Source organism: Polypterus senegalus, chromosome 13 (genome assembly GCF_016835505.1).
Source record: "Polypterus senegalus isolate Bchr_013 chromosome 13, ASM1683550v1, whole genome shotgun sequence".
NCBI lineage: Eukaryota > Metazoa > Chordata > Cladistia > Polypteriformes > Polypteridae > Polypterus > Polypterus senegalus.
In genome coordinates, this window is record NC_053166.1 from 147,013,319 (window position 1) to 147,032,872 (window position 19,554).

The 19,554-nt window shown below is 37.5% G+C and overlaps 1 protein-coding gene across 18 annotated transcripts in view; it reads right to left on the minus strand.

Moving 5' to 3' along the window:
* The window catches only part of rbfox1 (RNA binding fox-1 homolog 1), a 2,577,027-nt gene that overhangs the window by 97,805 nt on the left and 2,459,668 nt on the right, over nt 1–19,554 (minus strand). For 16 of the 18 annotated variants that reach the window (XM_039775111.1, XM_039775110.1, XM_039775113.1 and 13 more), the window contains 2 exons: nt 5,586–5,729; nt 1,797–1,850 (listed from right to left, as the gene is read on the minus strand). In XM_039775111.1, the coding sequence (XP_039631045.1) occupies nt 1,797–1,850; nt 5,586–5,729 (198 nt within the window). The remainder of the gene's footprint in view (nt 1–1,796; nt 1,851–5,585; nt 5,730–19,554) is intronic. The other 2 variants (XM_039775112.1, XM_039775116.1) reach the window with 1 other exon arrangement.

The window sequence follows — 19,554 nt, forward strand, 5'->3', positions numbered from 1 at the left end:
TGGGAGTGCAGCTGGATGACAAATTGGACTGGACTGCCAATACTGATGCTCTATGTAAGAAAGGTCAGAGCAGACTATCCTTTCTGAGAAGGTTGGCATCCTTCAACATCTGCAGTAAGATGCTGCAGATGTTCTACCAGACGGTTGTGGCGAGTGCCCTCTTCTACGTGGTGGTGTGATGGGGTGGCAGCATAAAGATGAAAGACGCCTCACGCCTGGACAAACTTGTTAAGAAGGCAGGCTCCATTGTAGGATTAAAGTTGGACAGTTTAACATCTTAGGCAGAGCGACGAGCACTAAGCAAACTCCTGTCAATCATGAAGAATTCACTACATCCACTGAACAAGATCATCTCCAGGCAGAGGAGTAGCTTCAGTGACAGACTTTTGTCACTGTCCTGCTCCACTGACAGACTGAGGAGATCGTTCCTCCCCCACACTATGCGACTCTTCAATTCCACCCGGGGGAGTAAATGCGAACATTAATTTTATTTTAATTCTTTTCATTTTTATTATTATTTAATTTAATATTGTTTCTTTGTATCAGTATACTGCTGCTGGATTATGTGAATTTCCCCTTGGGATTAATAAAGTATCTATCTATCTATCTTTATTTTTCTATTCTTCATTATGTAAAGCACTTTGAGCTACTTTTTGTATGAAAATGTGCTATATAAATAAATGTTGTTGTTGTTGTTGATAAATATACATGCATTGTTCACAATTAATATTATAAGAAAACATATTGATATATTAAATATTATAAAACATTCATTGGATATATTCATTTTTACTGAATATCATGAAATTGTCAGTCAACACAACATCACAGCTGCATATTAACATGCTTTTTGGTGATAATAAGTGATGACGCGTAAGTGATAATTACTCAAAAATAAGTACAGAATAGCTTACTAGATCACATAGTTGGCTTTACAGAGTGTCACCCAAGAGTTGGCACTGGTACGATCTTAGTTCAAGCAATAAATAAAATTTGGCAAAATGTACTTACAAACAGGTGAGTAGCTCTAAAAAATTACTTATTTAACTATTTAAAATCCAAATTATGAATAACATACAGTTAAATACTACTATATGACATTATGAAATTTATATTATGGTAGGGCTTCTACCGCTAATTAAATTGACTTATAAATGTAAGCAACAAAGATATGACATATTTAATATGTTTATTGGAGTTTACTAGATATTACCTAAATATTGGGTATGATTAGGAAATTTCATTATAATTCCCTGTAATAAACTCGTAAAGAAGTATGTTTGTTATTTGGCTGATATATTGTACTTTCACAATATTTACCAATTCCAAGTTAATTAGAAGAGGGTATGATTACTCTTGGCCATCCCACCATTTTTGGAAACATAATGGTCAAGTTGCCTGAGACAACAGACAAGAGACAGCACTGCCCTCCATGTCTTACAATATGGAAATTAAATTTACTTAAAAATATACACTATATTTCAGAATTTTGCTTTGTCCCACAAAAGCACTACTTTATCCATTCTTTTCTTCTAATATCTTCCAGAATCAATTTATTTTTCTTCTGTTTTGTGACTAGGCCTTTCCATCTTTATAATAGTAAACTAATAACACATTATCAAGCTCTCTTTATTTTCCAGAATCGTTTACACAATTAATACAATTTTTTGTAGCCGGCAAACAAACATACACGTGAATTTAAACAAAATGCTATCAATTTCAGTTGTCCTTTCTATATAGCCATATTTAGAGTTTGTCTATAACCATCCTAAGGAAAAAAGCCATGGATTGCTTACCTTTGATCCTCGCTCATTAAATATAATTTCAACATCTAAGATTTTACCAAATTGCTGCAAAAAAAAAAAAAAAAGAAGTTAACTGTAAAAGATCTACCTACTTAAAAAATGTATTTTGTAACAACTATTACTTATACACTAAAGAAATAAAAACATTGAACAATTACGTCTCCACAAAGTTCAGTATTCTTATTCACTACCAGGCTTTTGCTACAAATATTTATCAAACATGGCAAAGTCTATCTCAGAATAAACATCAAGGAAAATGTCTTATAAACTTATGATGGCACCCCTACCGCATCCATTTTTGCCCACCTTCCAAATGTCTTGCTCAGACTACAAATTCCCTTTAAAGCTCCAAAGAATTTCTCATCCACACTTTGAACTTTCAAGTGATTTCCAAGGTAAAAACAGAAAGGTCAAAGGCAATGAATGCAAAGAGAATGTGTATGTCTTAATTCTAAAATACCAGGCTCAGTTACACTGGCAAATTAGAAAAGTTTGGTAATTTATTTACATCGAATGCCACTCAGCTGTCATCTAGCACTGGAATAATAAGCATGCTTTTTAAAGCTGCTGCTGCGCATTGTTAACAATCAGCTCCTTTGCAGAAAAAATCGGGATTTTTACAGAAGGCTGTTTTACTCTGTTGTCAGAAGTATGTTTTTTTTAGGTGACAACGCTATTTTCAGTATCAGTGACTGACTAAACTTTGCAGTGGTTTCACTATTATAGTTTAGTTGTCAGTATGTTCGTTCCTAAAATGTCTTTGTTAATGAGCATGGTAGGAGCGCTTGTTTTATTAACAGCAACACTATGCCTTTAAGTTAAGTTGTCAAGAAGGAATTATGTATGTCCTATGGAACGTGATTGGAGGATTGGATCATAAATCAGGAAAGAGAGGAGTGGGGAGTTCAATACCAACTTCACCTTGCAGTAGTTATACTGGAGGAGCAAACAAAAGCAATTGTCAATAGCTATCAGTTACTAATAAGACGAAGAGAGTGACTTACAGATGCATGCAGTCAGTATTTTATATCAGTCGTGTTGCCAGATGGGACTAAATAGTTGTTTCATTTCTAAGTTTAATGTTTATCTGGGCGGGCGGCACGGTGGCGCAGGGATAGCGCTGCTGCGTCGCAGTTAGGAGATCCGGGTTCACTTCCCGGGTCCTCCCTCCGTGGAGCTTGCTGTTCTCCCCGTGTCTGCATGGGTTTCCTCCGGGCGCTCCGGTTTCCTCCCACAATCCAAAGACATGCAGGTTAGGTGGATTGGCGATTCTAAATTGGCCCTGGGTGTGTTTGTGTGTGTCCTGTGGTGGATTGGCACCCTGCCCGGGATTGGTTCCTGCCTTGTGCCCTGTGTTGGCTGGGATTGGCTACAGCAGACTCCCCGTGACCCTGTATTCGGATTCAGCGGGTTAGTGGATGGATGTTTATCTGGACTCATATTTTCACAATGAACTGTTTTCATTCTTCACTAATAATATATTTCAGATCATTAACTTAAGTTATACAGTATGTGTTACTTGTTTGGTGATCTAACTTGTTCTGAGAGTGGACTAGTTATTAGTGTTGCAACCTTCTATAATATAAATCTGTTATTAATCTTCTAACACTGATGTGATTTTTTACTATACTTGGGGGAGTCAATGGGTGAAGATTTTGACTCATGGCATCCTTGAAGATTTTGACTCAGGGCATCCTTGAATCACCCACCTCAGTTTCAGCTCTTCCTCAGCCTACAAACAACTGCCTATACAGTATACACCACACAGAGCAGGGGTGTTCAGCTCAATGGACTTGCGTTCAGAATTCTGGCAGCTGCGTACCACTTAAGACTTCTTCTGTCTCTGTGTTATGCCTTGTGGATTAAATACACTGAAGGCAATCTCCAGCATTTAATGGAGCACACCCTGGGAGGGTTAATTGGAAGCTATAATGGCACCCAATTGGAGTGGTCCAGCTACTGTTGCAAAGAGATTAGGACCTGTAAATCATCAGTTTCACTAGAATACTGGTCATGAAACCAAACCAGATTGTGTATGCTGTATGTGCTGAAATGGTTCATGGGTGGGAAATGTTCCAGTGGACTTGCTAATCTGGTTTTGGTGTCAGTATGTTATTAAAGATAATGCCTTTGTTATCTCAAAATGAACTAAAGAAATGATGTACCTTACTCAGAAAGTGCTCTCACTGGACCAAAATACAGACTGGGAGATGATATAGAAGCATAAAAACTAAACTAAAACGTTTTGGGACCACAATGCATTATGTTTTATCAATATCTACGCTAGTCTCCATATCCTTTGTGTGCTGTACAATTTTGAATATGGCTATGTGTGGTATTATTTTTATTACTTTTCAGTACTATCTGTATGCTGGTAAGATTTACAACTAAATCACCTTTTACTAAGCTGGTAGTGTTCACCCAATTATTTAAAGCTTCTTTTGCTGTATGCAAAAAATACAAGTGACCTTCCTCAAAAATGTATGCATTAACTACAGTATACACTGATCAGCCACAACATTAAAAACACTGACAGTTGAACTGAATTACATTGATTACATTATTCCAATGGCACCTGTCAAGGGGTGGTACATATTAGGCAGAAAGAGAACAGTCAGTTCCTGAAGGTGATGTGTTTGAAGTACGAAAAATGGGCAAGCATAAGGATTTCAGTGACTTTGACAAGGGACAAATTGTGGTGGCTCAGAGCATCTCCAAAATAATAGATCTTGAGGGTGATTCCTGGTGTGCAGTGGTCTGTACCTAACAAAAGTGGTCAAACAACAGGGTCATGGTTGCCCAAGGCACACTGATGCTTGTGCAGTATGAAGGCTATCCAGTGTGTTTTCGTTTAAGATCAGGTGGACCGTCAGATGTGTGTGTGTAATTTCCCTGTGGAAGGGATAGGAGCTATGGGTACCATGGGAAGAAGGCAAACCAACGGAGGCAGTGTGATGCTCTAGTCAGTGTTCTGCTAAGAAATATTAGGTCCTTGCATTCATTTGGATGTTACTTTGACACATACCACCTGCCTAATAAGTGAGTAATAAAACAGATGAATATTGCATTTGTGTTTTGCTTTACCATCCATGAACAAGAAAATGAATCCAAACTCTTTCTGGGCAGATCATTTACAAAAACATGTGCCTGCCCCTCAGTGAAAAATGTACAATATGTACTAAACCCATTAAAGAAAAAATAATATTACACTGCCTATACGTTACAAACTGTAAAAATATTGAAGATTACATTTTATTATATATTTATCTTATCTGCCTCACAGATAGGAGACCCGGGTTCGCTTCCCGAGTCCTCCCTGCGTGGAGTTTGCATGTTCTCCCCGTGTCTGTGTGGGTTTCTTCCGGGCGCTCCGGTTTCCTCCCACAGTCCAAAGACATGCAGGTTAGGTGGATTGGCAATTCTAAATTGGCCCTAGTGTATGGTGGGTGTGTTTGTGTGTGTCCTGCGGTGGGTTGGCACCCTGCCCGGGATTGGTTCCTGCCTTGTGCCCTGTGTTGGCTGGGATTGGCTCCAGCAGACCCCCGTGACCCTGTGTTGGAATTTAGCGGGTTGGAAAATGGATGGATGGATAATAATAATGTTTTAATAATTTCTATACTTGCAAAACAACCATTCATCAACCACTAAACATGCCTGTTCTTAGGTTAGGATGTACTGTATAAATGTAACTGCAAAGTCATATGTTTGGTGAATCCATCAGCATAATTTGGTTTGTGAAACCCTGAATGTAAAACAAACAATATCAATAGTGTTACTTACACCAAACATTTGCCTTAGGTCTGGATCCCGAAATCTGAAGGGAATATTTGAGACGTGGAGTCTTTTGGGTTGCGTCTTGTTTTCCGTGTTTTCGGAGGGTTGCGTCTGTTGCTGGCCATCGGTCTGTGCTGCATCATCTGTCTGCTGAGGGAAAGAAGGCAAAAGGAACATAAGAACTCTGATGTGAATCAAATTCTAGTCTTTGTTTATCACCATTTATTTCTGGTTCAGAAAATTTGTTAGAAATATTGCACTTTTTTCCTGTTGAAATCATACCAAAGATAGCTCCTGCAAAGTATTCCCATTTTAAAAGTAAAATGATGTTTTAGCAGCTGTAATTACTCACACATTCTCAGTACTACACAGAGTAACAGTGTGAATTTATGCAATTAGGGCGGCATGGTGGCGCAGTGGTAGCGCTGCTGCCTCGCAGTTAAGAGACCTGGGTTCGCTTCCCGGGTCCTCCCTGCGTGAGGTTTGCATTTTCTCCCCGTGTCTGCGTGGGTTTCCTCCGGGCGCTCTGGTTTCCTCCCACAGTTCAAAGACATGCAGGTTAGGTGGATTGGCGATTCTAAATTGGCCTTGGTGTGTGTCCTGCGGTGGGTTGGCACCCTGCCCAGGATTGGTTCCTGCTTTGTGCCCTGTGTTGGCTGGGATTGGCTCCAGGTGACCCTGTGTTCGGATTCAGCGGGTTAGAAAATGGATGGATTTATGCAGTAATTTGTTAATTTGTTTTCCCAGTAATATATACTGTATATTTTGCAAAAGCAACAAAAATTTCTTGCCACATACCTATAATGTACCTATAATTGTTTTTTTTAAATCACCAATGGACAAGTAACCATTTTGACATAAGGACTTCAGGCAGTCCAGTTTAAAGTGGATTTAAAATATTTAACCATTTTGGAGTGCTTCACATTTTTTTGTTTTAGTGTATGGAAATTAATATTATTTCAGCTGAAGAATGCAAAAAAAAAGTACAGTATATTTTCAAAATGTAAAACAAATCTGAGTACTGAGCCAATAAGTAAAATGGTTAGGTAACCCACAGCCAGGCCATAGATACTCTAAAATAATTAGCTTTTTCAAACTCTGTATACTACAGTAACTGCCAAGTACTTCACAAAACTAGGCATCACGGGCAATAGGAAAAACAAAATCAACTATTAAAAGAGAAACCCCAAGTACAAGTTGCCAGAATGTACTGAAAACACACAAAATAAAACTACATAATTTATGAGGCTAAATTGTGCCTTTTTGGTTTTACTATTGAAGTAAAGATTTTTTCATAAATACAGTACATCATACAACATATAAAAGAGAATGTCTTGTGAACAATTCTGTATCTTGACCTTCATTAAAAGTATATTTCAAGTTAATAATACTATACAACTTAGATATACTGTACTTATTAAGATGCATTTCAGTGCTGTTTAGGATGTACTGTAACACCTTTACATTGTTGATGAAAGTTACTGTCACTGCATATTTTCTTAATGGTCTTGCATGACTGTAGGTGTTTAAATATATTAGATTCTTCTTATACAGATGTGAATCAGGAGCATTTGGGTTTTTGTCCTACAGCATGAAAAAGTACAGAAAACCCCAATTTTTAAAATGGTACGACACCAGCATTTTATTAATTTCAGTATTGGAAGTAAATTATAGTTTTCAAGTTCCTCTGAAGCAGCTGTTTCTTAGTGTGTTCCAAGGGGAACAATCTTCAATGTAATAATATACCTATTATATCTAGCTCGAATCATCAAGTGGGGCCTGCATCTCATAATGATTTTCAGAGTGTGGTGTAGTAGGGATGTACATGATTTTGCAGAGAAGCATGGATGCATGCACGCTTGTCGGCTGAGGTAACAAAACACCTGTGGGACAGGGGAAAGGGAAGTTCTCTTACTTGCTTTGGTGTTGTTTTGATACTGGTACTGGGGTCTGAAAGCTGGTATCAGTGCCAAAGTTTAAATTTCAGTACCGATCCAATACTACTAGGCTAACGAGAACTTTTCATACATTTTTAAAATCATTGTGCTGTTGCAATTATCGCACACATCAGAAATTTTCAGCAACAGCCATAGGTAATCACACCATAATGTGACCTCTTTCATCACTCCCAGGTGATGCAGTATGCAATGGATCATCTATAGTTTCACCTTGCTAACTCTTCGAAACAGAGTGTTTTTATTTTCTAATTATTTGTTCCCAGTGACATGCAGTGAGGTTCATAGTTATTTACAAATATATGAACCCAAAAGAGTAGCTTATTCACTATGAAGTTGGCAGCATGCACACTGACTACTAGCTACAGTATGTTTCAAATCTTATCAGCGTTCTTCACACACACACACATAGCTAAGGTACATATTTGGCTAAGAAAGAATGTTACATATATAGAGACGAGGCATAGAGGAGAGAGAGCATGTGCTCTGCACCTTCCATGTGTTCTAAATTCGCCGATGCAATTCCACAATTCATACTCATTCAAAAAAAATAAAAGTACTGAATAGTGTACCAAAAAAACGCATTTCAATTTTGACCTTAAAACCATTTATGGTTTTACCTTACCTTTATTTGTAAATTAAGTCCATGCACGTATCCTTCACCACAAAAATCTCTGTCAATTTCTTGTAAAAGTCCTCCTTATTTCCTTTAGTTTTAAAAATCTTAATCTTCCATTTTGGCAGTTAGTTGGAACAAAAAATAGAAATAAATGGACTGCTGCAGTATACTTGACTTTCTGATATCACTAACTTATTGGCACCTAGAGCCACAGCGTAGAAGAACAGCAGCAACAAACACCTTTTGGGCTCACATTCACCCACTTCGGTGGTACACACTACTGTCTGCCTCACCTTGTGCCTTTTCACTGCGGTTTTATGTCCGATCGCCAAGACTGAATATGTCACACACATTATACATTAAAGGTATTAGCCAGACTGTGGAAAGTCAGGGTGTATAATAAACGTGTCTGCAAACATTATATTGGCGACATACAAAGAGACAGCAAAAGGCACTCACCAATTGCATGCATCAACCCAGTGTGTGAGGGACAGTGTACTCCGAGGTGAGGCTCAGCTCGTTGCTGCCTCACCTTGTGTTTTTTCCCTGTATTTGAAACAGGAAATGTGCCAATTCAATGATTTTGAATATAAAATGATCAAAGTTATTGGAAGCATACAGAAAACAAACTTATAGCACAGGCCAGTGGACAAATTTATTTTATGTTATCATTATTAGTTTTTTTACTTTTCATGATGACAGGTGAGCCTCCCCTGCCCGCATGTCCCTGTTTGTTCCACTACTGGCTACTTTCTTACTTTTTTAAAGAAAATCTGGGTCAATGAATTTATGCTCCTGATAAATAGGTTGGCACTTTGCAGTGTAATCTTTTTAGTTCTGCTGTCAATGTCTTCTGTAAACAACAAGCTGTGACAACTACTACCTTACACTAGAGATGATGACTGGGATGCGCACAAGTGGTTTCTTTCTATTTTTTAATTGATTTGCTATGCCACATCACTTTATTATAATTCTGATTGTATTATACTTTTGTTCAGTTCTGAACTTATACGCTTTTTTCATAGTAGTTATTTCAGATTAGAAGCAACACCATACATTTACAGTTTTTTAATATGTATAAATTCAATGCAATATGACATTCATCTAATCACCTCTTCTTTATCAAACCTCCTTCAATCAGTTTAGGGTAATATTTGTGTGAAACTGCAAGGTGTCGTCAGTGCAGCTCTGAGTCACTTTTGGAAGATGAAAGTGGATTGTTTCAGTCCAGGTTACTGGACAGAAAAGAAACACCTTATAGTTCAGGCAGGCAGCTGTCATAACAACTGAATTCTTGTGACTGACATCCAGCTAACAACAAACTCTCGCTGCTACGACAGAATATTTACTCTTACTGTAAAATGCAAAGAGTCTTCATTTATAGTCAATGTTTTGGAAAGAAAATAAGAAAGATATTCATAAATATTATATTACAATAAGAATATTACATTACAATAATTCTTAAAGGAATATTGTTTTTATTTTGAAATGTCAGCTTTACAAAAGAGTTCCAAGACACATACTGATAGGTTAACAGCATACTGAAAGTATGTACACATCACTTACAAAACCAAAGACAGACATACAATATTGCTTTTAGACCACATAGTATAAACTATATATTCTCAAGGGCTATCTCACCAAAGCAATTGAGCAACTGTACCAGACCCTTCCAACTTGAATAGATAGATAGATAGATAGATAGACAGATAGATAGATAGATAGACAGACAGACAGACAGACAGACAGACAGACAGACAGATAGATAGATAGATAGATAGATAGATAGATAGATAGATAGATAGATAGATAGATAGATAGATAGATAGATAGATAGATAGATAGATAGATAGATAGATAGATAGATAGACAGACAGGCAGGCAGGCAGGCAGACAGACAGAAATCTTTTTAATATTAGTTTTAGACTAGACTCTGATTATTTGGTCACAAACGTTCGGGCTAATGGTGTGAGTTTTTATTGTGTAATAAATGGAACTAACAAGGCTGGTTATGGATTGAGTTACTCTTATGCATCCTAGTTCCTGGAGACATTATTATTAATTGCTTTTATCTACAGTGAGGGTAATTTCAATTCTAAAATGCAGCTTGTCTTACTTATCAGTTTATTCAGGCATCTGAAAAGTTACATAGGCCAATGATCTCTAAACAGTGTTGGCAGTCAGATGCAACTATCCCTTGAGAGGCTATTGAGGTTTCCAGGTGCTGACATGGTGTTCCTACAGCCGAGATAACCTGGGGCTTGACTAAACGTGATCCTGAGAATGAGACTAAAGAAGTGCTGTGCAAAAAATGTTTCAGTTGAACTTGAAGCAGGAGGTACAAGCAGAAATTGCTTGCTGGGAGGATGCAAGTAGAAGACACATGTCTGAAAAATGTGGTTATGAAGAGAACTTTATTTGGAAGTCCATATCCATATCAATATATATATATTAACATATATAATAATTAACACCATTCTGCTACATTGACTGGGGAAAGAGCTCAAGGCTATGCATTTTTTTGTTCCTTTTTATTAATTTTATTACAATCCATACAAATCAATCAAATTTTTACAAAAAGAAAAATTAAGTTAAGAACAAATCGATCCCCACCTCTGAGAGAGAGAGCAAGCCAAACGGCGTGAAATTTAAGACCTGTAAACATACCTAAATTAATACATTCTCTGTGCTTTATGAGCTTATTTTAAAATATTACTGATTAGATCCTGCCATGTTTTGAAAAAAGTCTGTACGGATCCTCTAACTGAGTATTTGATTTTTTCCAATTTCAAACAGTATAACACATCGGTTTACCACTGACTTAAAACAGGATAGTTTGGGTTCTTCCAGTTTATCAGAATAAGTCTGCGTGCCAAAAGTGTAGTGAATGCAATCACAGTTTGTTTGTCTTTCTCCACCTTAAACCCATCTGGAAGAACCCCAAACACAGCTGTTAATGTGAGACCAAGGATGTCTGAAAGGTAATTAAAAATTTTCGTCCAGAATGATGTTAATTTGGTTCAGGCCCAGAACATGTGACCTAGTGAGGCTGGAACTAGTTTGCAGCGTTCACAGGTTGGATCATGCCCTGGAAACATTTTGGAGAGTTATAGAGTCGAGACAGATGTGCTCGATATATAATTTTGAGTTGTATAATTGTATGCTTTGCGCATATGGAGCTCGAGTGAATTCTCTGCATTGCTACTTTCCACTCCTTTTCTGATATATTAATTAAGAGATCATTTTCCCAGTGTCCTCTTGGATCTTTGAAAGGGAGGGATTGTAAAATGATTTTATATATTGTAGAGATGGCGTCTAAGTCCTTCAAATTGAGCAATATTTTTTCCAGCATGGATGTGGGTGCAAGATGAGGAAAATCTGGAAGGTTCTGTTTAACAAAGTTTCTGAAGGCTATACATCTTAATGCCCCCACAACCATCTGGATCATGGATTACCTGTCCAACAGAATGAGGCTCAGTGTCAGAACTGGCAGTGTGAAATACTGGAGCATCACAATGAACTGTCCTGTTTCCCTTCCAATTGACCTTTTACACGGCAGACTTCCAGTACAATTCCAGCTATTGTCAGCTACAGAAATTCTCAGATGACTCCTCCATCATAGGCTGCATTACCTGCAACTCAACATCAGCAAAGACAAAAGAGCTAGTGGTGGACCTTTGGCTTGCCAAATAGCCTCTGAGACCAGTCACCATTCAGTGTGAGTGTGGAAATAATTGCAAATCCACAAGTACTTGGGGTTTCACTTACAGTAAACAGAAAAGTGGATTGGTCTGACAAAACAGTGTGCTGTGCACACTTCCTGAGGAAGCTCTGCTCAGTAGCAAGCTGCGGGAAATTTTCTACGAGTCTCTGGTAGCCAGTGTATTGTTTTAAGATGTGGTCTCCTGGGGAAGCGACTTGAGCTCAAAAGACATATGATGCCTGAACAAACTATTCAGGAAAGCCTGCTCTATCACAGGACTAATACTGGACACACTGGCAGCTGTTGTGGAATACAAGACAGCAGTAAGAGTGGATGCCATCATTAAAAATCCCCTGTACCTCTCCACGAGGTGCTCTCTTAAAGAAATTTTAGCCACAGGCTCATTCCACCACATTGTGCTAAGATGCAATTCTCGGGGTGTTTTCTTCCAGCTCATATCAAGCAATTCAATGCTTCCTCCTGACATCCCAAACTAAATTCATATTCTCTTTACGTTCTTTTTGCATTTTCAGCATAATATACATTTAGCAATCCATATTGTTTGTGCTGTTAGTCTGTAGCTTTTTTTTTTACGCTTCTGCTGCTGTATCCATCTGCCTTGTATGTGTATATATACTGTATACATATGGAAGGACCCTGGTATCTAGCGAAACAGATCTGACAGAAGTAGACATTATTTATTCTTGGGCTAATGAGCACAAAGAGGCACCCTGGTTTTCACAAATTTTCTTCTTTAAAATGTATTTCCAAAGTGTTTATTTTGATGGACTGTAATTCGCATTAAGTGGAAATGGCAAATACAATACGTTTTCTACTGCTGTCAACATGCAGATATCAAGTAAGAGATTAAGGAAATTAAGAAATCATTTTTGTGACAACTTCATTAGCATGTTCAGATTTTCAGAATAAAACCGAGATGGCACAGAAATGCAAGAAAGTGAGCCTATTGCAACACAACAGTGAACACAGATCATTCTTTACAACTAACTCAGGCATCAACTTCAGTTATACAAATTAAGAAACAATCATGAAGTATTTCCTACTAAAATCAGGCAATTAGCTCTGTATTTTAAATAGTAACAAAAGTAGTAACTTAAGAAGAAGTTCCAGTCCAAGCCAACCATGTAATACTGTCCATTAACACATTACTATCCACATCTGATGGGTGGGATGTCCTCTTGGCAGTTTAATATCTAAATATTCATCACCTGATAACCCAGTCACTGAGTAAATAGCGTACTCACCCCTATTGACATTATTCTGTGAAAATTAATATGATTTTCATGATCTAACTCTTGATACTCGTTGTATGTATGTAGACAGGGGAGGACATTGAAATTAATGTGTATGTATGCAGACAGGAGAGGACATTGAAATTAACTTACCAGCCTAAACATCCACCTGCTTCACCAATTGGACATGATGGAGCATGAACATCATTAAAAAAGCAGAAGAGAGAAGCCACAATCCAAATCAATGAAGACAGCTGTTACTTCACATTTTTGAGTGTTTTGATGATTCAAACATTTCAAAGGATCAAGAAAGATCTCCTACACGCTCTCAGAAAATCTGGATGTACACCACTCTTAAATGTGAATTGTCCCAGACGTAGCATGTCTACTCTTTTGTAAAGACCTATCCATCACATCACCTAGGCGGCTTGCTTAAAACTGCTGTATAATGTCTCTAAATCCTTGTGAATGAGGTGACAGTCTGCCATGACAGACACAGTTTGCACTTAATGTTGTATTCTTGACCTTTAACTGTAGAATATGTTCATACCACATTTCTTCTATCACCTGCTTTTTAATTTTTTCATTTAGTCTAGGCAAGTCTACATATTGATTCCATTTTAAAAAAAATATATGTAAACAAAATAAACTGCTCAAAAAAATTAAAGGAACATTTTGAAAACACATCAGATCTTAATGGGAAAAAGAAATCCTCCTGGATATCTATACTGATATAGACTGGGTAATGTGTTAGGAACGAAAGGATGCCACATCGTTTGATGGAAATAAAAATGATCAACCTACAGAGCCCTGAATTCAAATACGCCCCAAAAATGTGTGAAATGAGTGAAAAAATGATGTGGCAGGCTAGTCCATTTTGCCAAAATTGAATTGCAGCAACTCCAAATTGTACGCAGCACTTTGTATGGCCCCTGTGTTCTTGAATACATGCCTGACAACATCGGTGCATGCTTCTAATGAGATGACAGATGGTGTTGTGGGGGATCTCCTCCCAGATCTGGACCAGGGCATCACTGAGCTCCTGGACAGTCTGAGGTGCAACCTGGTGGCATTGGATGGACCAAAACATAATGTCCCAGAGGTGTTCTATTGGATTTAGGTCAGGAAAGTGTGGTGGCCAGTCAATGGTATCAATTCCTTCATCCTCCAGGAACTGCCTGCATACTCTCACCACATGAGGCCAGGAATTGTCGTGCACCAGGAGCCACTGTACCAGCATAGGGTCTGACAATGGTTCCAAGGATTTCATCCTGATACCTAATGGCAGCCAAGGTGCCTTTGTCAAGCCTGTAGTGGTCTGTGTGACCCTCCATGAATATGCCTCCCCAGACAATCATTAACCCACCACCAAACTGCTCATGCTGAATGATGTTACAGGCAGCATAATGTTCTCCATGGCTTCTCCAGACCCTTTCACTTCTGTCACGTGCTCAGGGTGAACCTGCTCTCATCTGTAAAAAGCACAGGGCACCAGTGGTGCATCTGCCAATCGAGCTGCATGCTGCTGGGCAGTGAGCTCAGGGCCCATTAGAGGACATGGGGCCCTTGGGTCACCCTCATGAAGTCTTTCTGGTTGTTTGGTCAGAGACATTCACACCAGTGGCCTGCTGGAGGTCATTTTGTAGGGCTCTGGCAGTGCTCATCCTGTTCCTCCTTGCCCAAAGGAGCAGATACTGGTCCTGCTGATGGGCTATGGACCTTCTATGGCCCACTCCAGCTCTCCTAGAGTAACTGCTTGTCTCCTAAAATCTCCTCCATGCCCTTGAGACTGTGCAGGGAGACACAGCAAACCTTCTGGCAATGACACGTATTGATGTGCCATCCTGGAGAAGTTGGACTACCTGTGCAACCTCTGTAGGGTCCAGGTATCGCCTCATGCTACCAGTAGTGACACCGACTGTAGCCAAATGCAAAACTAGTGAAGAAACAGTCAGAAAAGATGAGGAGGGAAAAATGTCAGTGGCCTCCACCTGTTAAACCATTCCTGTTTTGGGGGTCATCTCATTGTTGCCCCTCTAGTGCATCTGTTGTTAATTTCATTAACACCACAGCAGCTGAAACTGATTAACAACCCCCTCTGCTACTTAACTGACCAGATTAATATCCCATATGTTTTATTGACTTTATGCTATACTCTGATTAAAAAGTGTTCCTTTAATTCTTTTGAGCAGTATATATAACAATGACACAGGAACAGTAGAAAACAAAAAAATGAACAAAACCAATGGTGCACATGGCTTTCCACACTACTAGTAATTTTCAAGAATATTGAACGGGAATATGGCTTCCATTTTTCTGACAGTTTAAGCTCTGCATGTCTTTACCATTTACAGTTTATTATCTAGCATTAATTAATGTGCCTGAGTTATACGTTATACATATCGAACCTGAATGTACAGCAATTAGGCTCTCAGAACATAGCTGCATATTTATTACTAATGACCGGCAATCCTTAATATCTGACTATATGGTTAAAATAAGCCACAGTAGTTTGAAGTAATGTACTCAGTTTCAAAATCTAAGGTACTTAACGATAAATAGGGCTTTACTAAAACAAAAGCACATCAATTGGGTTTCTGCAACTTTCTTGATGGCTTATCTGAAAAAAAAGTATATTAATTTGATTGAAACTGATACTTAATTTATATTCACTACACATGAAAATGAGATTTGTTCACTAGGCCTTTAAATACATAGAACGTGAAAACTCAATTTCTGGAAATGTTTTATCAGAAAATGTAGATTATGAACTGGTTTTGGAAGATGCATAAAGGAGTGCTACTTTTTCATACATTCTCCAAAAATAAAGCAAAATGACTGCCTCTGAATATTAAACATAAAATGCATCTTAATGATATAATGGTCAATGTCTTCTATTGTATTTTGCCTTTTTGATTAAAGAATTGATTGTTAAGTGGTTCAGTTTATCAGCAAAAATGTTATAATAGCAGTTGCTTTTGTGTGCCTTTACAGCAAACAGTCACCACTGGGTGAATTTCATTGCAGTAACATGTAATGGATCTGCATCATGAAAGAGTACTCAAGGAACCTCTGTAAACTGCAAGGGTGTATTGCACAAGGATATAGAAAGAATTTAAACAGAAACAAAGGATTCGTTAAACACATCCTGAAAGATGAAGTTTTACTTTGTAAAATGAAATGTGTGCTTCTGAGAACTTATTGAGTTTAATATGTATTTCTTAGAATTTGGCATATGAAAAGAAGGGTGATACATTTAGACACTTAAATTATTACATAAATTACAAGTATAAAGCTAATGAATAAAAGAACTTCAATTATTAATAGTATTATGTCATTGGCACAGAAAATTGAATTTATTATGTTGTGCTACATTTAAAAATCCACTGTGGGTGCTTTTGATAACTGTGGATACCAGTTAATTAATCATTTTGAAGTTGGTGACTTGCATAATAGGAGCCCAAGGGTAGAGGATTCTTGATCTTTCTGCAATCACAATTTTTCAGACTTTCTCAAGCATGACTGACTTTACTTTTTATTTATTCTTCTCCTCCAGTTGCAATATTTGTTTCCATAATCTATCGAAATCTGTTAAATTTAAAAGAGCAGGCAGCATCCTCATTTGTGTATCAGCATATGATATAATCCCAAGAAAAATAAAAAGAAGGAAGAGCATACATTGCTAAATCTGTCCTTCAGGCACCTTGAAATAACTCTTGTTACTACTTCTCTGTTGTTTCATTTAGTCATAGTTATATATATATATATATATATATATATATATATATATATATATATATATATATATATATATATATATATATATATATATATATATATATATATATATATATATATATATATATGTTTTCGCACTTTTAAATTAGATTCACAGATAATAACCAGCTGGCATACATACTTACAGTTACTCACACACACGGCTAATTCAGTGTAGCCACTTAAATTAACCTGCATGCCTTTGGGGTGTGGGAGGAATAGCCGAATACCCGATTGAAACATTGTCTAAACTGAACAATGGGAACAGGCTCAGAGTCACATTTAGGAATTTGGTGCTATGAAACCCCATATCTAACCACTGCACTATTATTCCATACCTATTATGACATGCCGATACTTTTGACTTACTATCATTCTGTGAGATGATGCAGATACAGGTTATAAAACACAATATTACAATTTAAAAATTGCTTCCTGCTTGAGAATAATTCTCTAAAAAAAGAATGCAAATAGTCAAGAATGTCATTCACTCCTTATTTCTTTATTAATTATGCTATTTGAAAAGGAAAGCATCTTCCATCTTTAAGTTTGCACCTTTCTCTTTTGATGTAAAGATGAGCTTCTTGACAGGCTCACAGGGCTACAGATGATAAAGCTGGGATTACATTTTCACAACTATATTGATTGTTGCCATTCTCCCTATGTTTATAATTATGATACTAGATCACTTTTCAGAGCCTACGGACTTGCATGTCATTTATCTGCAACTTCAAAAGGTCATTTCTGCTAAATACTCAACATGAATTGTGTGCATTCGTATTTTTTTTTTGTTTTTTTTTAAATCACCCCTCCGGGTCTCCATGTACAAAATCATGAAGGCCTAATACAGACTTTCATTAGGTCAATTGTTTTTGTGATTCATATGATAAAGTCCTGAAACAGCCAAAGGTGTGTTGCTTTTCAACAAATACACCTCTGTGATGGTTAACTCTTTCACTTCACAGGGACCTGGGTTTAGATCCCAGTTGTCCAATACCTGTGTGTAGAGCTCACATTTTCCCCCATTCCACAGTCATATTTACTGATGTTGCAGAGGCTACCAGCTGGTTTAGTGCGTGGGTGTGCGTACAGTCAGGCTTGGGGGACACCCGGGTTATCCAACTCCCTTTTCCAGTCATAGTGGACGGAAAGATATAGAAGCATTAGAGACCTCAGGGACTTGAAGATTCATCTTGCAGTTCCAGTCCTCCGGGCTTAGTACTGGACAATGAGGTACTAAAAGTTTTAGTTATCAATTGTAAGTCTAAACCTTTCATCATGTTTTTCTTGCTCTTTCAATTAAGCCCTTAGGTTAACACACTTTTAGGGAATGCAACATTATCATTTTTGGAATTCAGGTATGATATTTAAAAGCAAGTTGTAATCTGGCTCGTTTCCATGATCTTCACATGTGTTTTTTTTTTTTTTAATAACCTATTCAACATTAGAACAATTAGCCAATTATCAGTGAGGAGTATCATGAGTTCCTAATCTAATGCAGTAATATTGGTATGAAGGATGGACCACACAAAGGTGTGAAAGAGAGACTCCAATTCTTTCAGTAAGACCATCCGGCTGAATTCGAGGGACTTCGACCATGTGTCAGCTTGACTTCTGAATTTCAAGAAACCATCTTCTAGGACATTCCCTTGAATACATGCTATTCCTGCCACAGTTCTTTTGCTGTTACATCCATATTGAAAGTACCCTTTTTTCCATCTGCCTGGTTTGAAGCCTTTGGATTGCCACTGGGGCTTTCCATCTAGTTTTTTCTACTCATTTTCTATTGTTCAGTTATACTTCTATATTATCCATTGATTCTCATTTGATGTTATTTATAAATCTTAAACTTCTCTTTGATTTAAAACTATTAAATGCTGCATGCACATCTTGGATGATTGAAGTAATAAAGTAAATACAGGGCACCTGGAGGGGGTAAACTGACTCTTCTTTTTCACAGGGTTAGTGTTTGAACAGGGAAGCCTTCAATAGTGAGCAGTACTAGAATGAGTACCATCCCTTTGTAAATGACAAACAGTAAGGTATGTCAGTCTCCAGGAACTAGGAGACACCCATCCTGGTATGCATAAGAGTAACTCAATCCATAACCAGCCAGCCTGGTTAGTCCCATTTACTACACAATAAAAACCCACACCATCAGCCTAAACTTTTGCGACCAATTAATCTGAGTCTAGTCTAAAGCTAATATTAAAAAGATTTCTTTCTATCTATCTATCTATCTATCTATCTATCTATCTATCTATCTATCTATCTATCTATCTATCTATCTATCTATCTATCTATCTATCTATCTATCTATCATATAGTGCCTTTACTATCTATCTATCTATCTATCTATCTGTCTGTCTATCTGTCTATCCATCCATCCGCCCGCTCGCCTGTCTGCCTGCACCAGATAGCTGTGTTACTTATCCTTCTAATAAAGATATGAAACCCAAACTTATAATTAAAATAAATATTTTCTTTGAACAAAAAGAAAAAAAGAATAGTCATTACTACTCAATATATAACAAACACCCAAGCTGCTGCAATGATCACTAGCTCCCTGTGACACTAAACTGGCTGCAATAAATTTAACCCTCAATATATGCATGGTTAAAGAATGCACACCTATAACTTTTAATCAATTCTTTTCACTTGACACTTT